Here is a 4,842-nt window from a genome sequence, read left to right as displayed (position 1 = left end):
CTTTAACTTTTACCAAAATATTTTTATGGTAAGATACTTGTACTTTTACTCAAGTATCACTTTGTGGTACTTTATACAACACTGCACATGTAACAATGGGCGGCCAGTTTGTCCTAAACCTCCTGATATACCTGCTCGTTTCGGACCGCTCTGTTGAGCTCAAGCTTTGTGTGCTCATCCTAAAATAGATTAAAACACCTCAAGGTTAGACCAGGGGATAATCGGTGCTTCGCAGTGCGCCAAGGTCTGTGTCACACGGAAAGATAATCATGCCAATTTTTGCTCTTCCAACAATCTTAAGGAAGTCCAGTTTATCGTGATGGCTCTAAAGATAATCTGAGCAGATATTCCTGCCGTGGGTGGTGAGTTACAGTAAGAGTGATCTAGTCGACTCTGAAGGACATTGGGACCGCTCCGACCTCAAATCGGGGATATTCAACATGTTTGATTTTTTGGCCTTATATCACAGTGTGTGTAGTGTTCACCTGAGCTCGCAGCCTGTTGAATGAGACGTGTAGCCAATCAGAAAGCGAGGTGACATAAACACAGAGGGGATTCCAAATACAGAAGACAAAAAAACTGTCATAACTCACCAGAAAGTCCGCTGGATGTTAAGTCATTTGGAATTGTTTTTCCTCTGGTAAAAATAGTCCACAAACGATCAACATTGTTTCTTCCTTGTCACAAATGTTTATTTACTCTGAACTCACGTCTCTCTGGAGGTCACGTGAGATTTTTCGTCGGACATCTGAATTCTCGCGAGATTTCAGGAAGTCTCACGTGATTTAATATCTGACATCTGAACGTTCATGAATGAAATTTCTTTTGATGTGCGGTGTGTTGTCTCTTGCTGCATGGCTGTACAGTGTGGGTCCTACAGTGTGTGGCTGAACACCACACACTGTAGGACCAAACTTGGTATATCAATCTTTTTTTTTCCTCATGTGTGGGCTCTATCAGTCTTTGAAAATCGGCTGAGTGTTTTAAAATCATGCAATGTGACACAGCCTTTATCTGCACTGCAGTCGGATTTAAAATGGCTTTCCAGAAAGAGTTTGTACAGTATGTACCGCCTTTAATCAGTCAAACCACAGTCAAAATCATTTTCGTGCAATACTCAGTTTGACTCGCCTGGAAGCACGGCTGGGGTGGATCCAAAAATCACACAGGAACTGGAAATGTAGAGACATTTGGCCGAGAATGAGAAGTGCTTGCAGCCACACCTGAGAAAGGACTTGTGTTTTTTTTATACTCCGTCCTCTAACTGACCTGTTGCCAATTACCTTAATTAGCTACAAATTGCTCCTCCAGTAGTTTCTTATTCATATCACCTACTTTTGCAGCTTTTTGATGCTCCTGGATCAACCTTTTAGAGAAGTGTTGCTGTCATAAAATTCAACATTACCTTTTTGCCCAAAAATGTAAATTTTCTTAGATGTTTATCTAATTGCCCACTGAGAATAAGATATGGGTTTATGAGGTTTGCAAATCATTGCATTCTGTATTTTGTTTTGCTTTCATCAGAATGCCCAACTTTTTGGGAATTAGAATTGTATTCTGTTCTTTCATTATTTTATTTACTGCACCACATTTTAGAGATAATTTTGCTCTTTACCACCCGCTCCTGTGATAGGCAGGTGACATCATGTAATGGCCAATGTGTGCGTATTTGTTTGTCTGGAAATAAAATATCTCTGTTGAACCAGTGGACACAAACTCTCAGAAAGTGCTCATTGGGTCTACAGCTGATTAGCTTTAGGGAGTCAACCTGATTAAACATTTCTACCATAGCCGGCTGACCTTATGAAACAGGTGTGGCTGTGGGAGTGAGTTCAGTTCAAATCTGTACAAGATGAAGTGATGAAGGCTTACATGATGAGGAGGAGGCCGTATATGTAGGACTCAGAGAAGTCAGGAGGGAAAATGAGCTTCAGAGGCATCTCTGAGGGGAGCAGAAACAGAAAGGTTAGGACAGCAGCCAAGCAGACAGGTAAACAGGTGTTTCTCTCTCTCTGAACAGTTTGGTTATCTCAAACACAGCTGTTAAATGCAGATAAATTGTACCAAAGTTGTCGTTAGTGATCATTCGGACATCAGTCAGAATCGTCCTCCTGGACTCCAGCGCAGATTGTAGAGGGAGGTTGTTCTCCAGGATGAAATATGCTGTAAAGCCGATTAAAAACATGAAGGAGCAGATGTTTGTGTACAACAGATTCAAGAGTTGTGCACAGATTCAAGAGTTGTGCACTAACAGGTGCTTTATTATCGTGAGAATTCAGAGCATTTTCAAAGCTGTGCTGTTATTCCCTTCTTGCTTTACTTTTAAGTAAGTAAATGTGTGCCTAGGTCATCATTTTTTTCTGTAATAAATACTAGTGCATTCTTGGAAAGATATTATTAACTACATATTGCCAAACAAAACAAAACAAAAATACACAGCTGAAATGAACAGTTGTTGAGATATATGCATACACAGTAGTCTGGTGGTTAACGGTAGCAAATTCCATTCAATTTTAAAGTGACTTTGAGCAAACTTTTAAAATGTCGCAAAAAGGAAAAAAAAAAAAAAAAAAAAAAAAAAAACAAATGTGAATCAGGCATATTTCCATCAAATGTCTTGGAGTGAATCAACTAGCCTATGCAAAGCGTAATTATGTCAGACATTGATGTAATGGCTGTAGTAAACAGGAAGTAAAGTTGTACACTAGCAGAGACCACACAACTCAGGACAATGGAGAGAAATTATCAGGAATGTGTTGCTATCAAACAAAATGCATTTGTTCTGTCATATCAACTAGTATTGGCCATGGTAGATGTTGTCCGGAGACAGAGAAAGAAATTCAACTCCCTTCAAGTTACAGGAATATCTGGGACAACACTAACATCAAGAGAGGGGTCTAACTGCAGCCGCAGCCGGTACAATTATTGGACAGTAGAAACAGCTGATCAGTCATGTGAGATGTGAGATAAATGTCCGCTAAGTCCGAACTTATTCGGCAAATGTGTTTCCATCTCCCATTTTGCGCGTTGCCCCTTTTCGTAAAATCCAAAAACCACCTTAAGAAAGCGTAAAAAAGTTTTTGCGAAATTGAAGAAGTTTTTGCAAATTTTGCCATTTTCATCAATCTTTTCTAATGTGATTCTTCAAAATGAGCATAAGAAACATGGATGGAAACACAGCTATTGATGGCCACAGTTTGTGTAAATTGCTAAGCTAATAGCAGAGCTAATTTTTTGTTTAGTGGATAGTCGTTGTTGGAAACCATTAGCGGAAGATTTAGCTTCTAAGTTTAGTTATGCTAACTTTAACTCTGCCAACAAAAACAAAAAATGGGGTTCAATCCACTCAGGCAATTTTTAGAACACTGTTTATGTGACCATGTCCACTCAACACCATATTAACTCTCATGTGCCGGTTTAGCTGTGTTTAAACTTGCATAAATTTGAGAAAACAGCATGAAATTCCGCCACGAGGACCCCAAAACATTGTGCTACAGTTCTTGTAACAGTAACTCAGGATACAGCCATCATTCCCACATGGAAGGAATATTTTTTGTCACTTTTCCCAAGCTAAGATGCAGGCTAACAGCTGGGTCCGAGCGATGGGACGACCCGAGTTTGACCGGAAGAACGTCTGCCCCAAACATTTTATTGGAGGTAAAAGACCAACACAGAACCACCTAAAGTCTACCTGCACTTTCTGCATCTAAACAGGTACAGTAAACCTTATAACTCCTGAAATCAATGTGATGTCATCTGTCAAATGATTTCAACCTTCATTTCTTTGTGGTGGAAAACTGCTGTTCAGATAAATGGTTTTGAGATAGTAATGTAAAATATTCTGTGTGTCACTCATATTTATTCTGATATTTCAGAACGTTGTATGGATATGAGGAAACTTATAAACATGATGCACAACAGTGCTATAATATGTCACATGATCAATTCACATGACCGTTTTTAATCACTCTGAGGCTCTGTTACAAACCGTGTCAAAAGCAGTGACTTCAACTATACAGCAGTTTTTAAATTATGTGGATGGGCCAAGTAAAACCAGAGTTATGATATATAGTATACACCACTTTTTTTCTGAAAATGATCATCCAATTTGAAATGCGTTGCAGCTGCAGGCAACAAAAAACAAGGTAATTTCATGGAAAAAACACTGCAATCAGCCATCAGTCTCCTCTTTCTCTCAAACTAAAAATATATAAACCCCTTACATCCTTTCTGACTGAAGCCCAACATTCTTTGACCATCAGTAAAAAATCTACAGGAAGAATAAAATAAAAAGATACAAAAGTTGAATGGAGTTCGGTGGTGATGTAAGACAATGACAGGGCTTAAAGTTCTCCATCGCCATGACAGATTTCCGTCATTTTGAAACATGAGGGGAAAGAAAACTGGTTGTTTTCTGTTGGTGACTCGTTAAAGCCTCCCAGTCTAATGATACAGGATTAAACAGACACTGCTTTCAACAAATCAAGCGAACCCCATGGCTATGGTTTTACAGCTACAATAAACGTTTGGGTCACTATCAGAGATAGATGAAGAAGAAGCAGCGTTTGTTTAAAGGGGCAATATTATGTGTTTCTCAGGCATACATTTAAATACTATACCATAATAAAGTATCTATGTCACCTTTAGTTGTTATTAAAATGCTGTTTTTATGTTTAAACAGAAAATAAAATTATCTTCTTATCATGTCCTGATGCATCTCAGTAATCCAGGTGAAAAATCAAAAGGAAAAAAATTGTATAGGTCTTCTGGACGGGTTCTTCTCTAATGAAACGTTTCGTCTCTTCTCCAAGAGACTTCTTCAGTCTGAGAGTTTCAGGCAAA

At 38.8% G+C, this 4,842-nt stretch overlaps 1 protein-coding gene across 1 annotated transcript in view; it reads right to left on the bottom strand.

Moving 5' to 3' along the window:
* The window catches only part of LOC106524674 (inactive dipeptidyl peptidase 10), a gene marked incomplete at its 5' end in the record, with an annotated part of 46,745 nt that overhangs the window by 21,484 nt on the left and 20,419 nt on the right, over positions 1-4,842 (bottom strand). The window contains 2 exon segments of the mRNA XM_014018575.1: positions 1,873-1,942; positions 2,065-2,163. Of these exon segments, the coding sequence (XP_013874029.1) occupies positions 1,873-1,942; positions 2,065-2,163 (169 nt within the window).

This window comes from Austrofundulus limnaeus, unplaced genomic scaffold, assembly GCF_001266775.1.
Source record: "Austrofundulus limnaeus strain Quisiro unplaced genomic scaffold, Austrofundulus_limnaeus-1.0 Scaffold196, whole genome shotgun sequence".
Lineage (NCBI taxonomy): Eukaryota > Metazoa > Chordata > Actinopteri > Cyprinodontiformes > Rivulidae > Austrofundulus > Austrofundulus limnaeus.
This window is presented reverse-complemented; position numbering and strand designations above follow the sequence as displayed.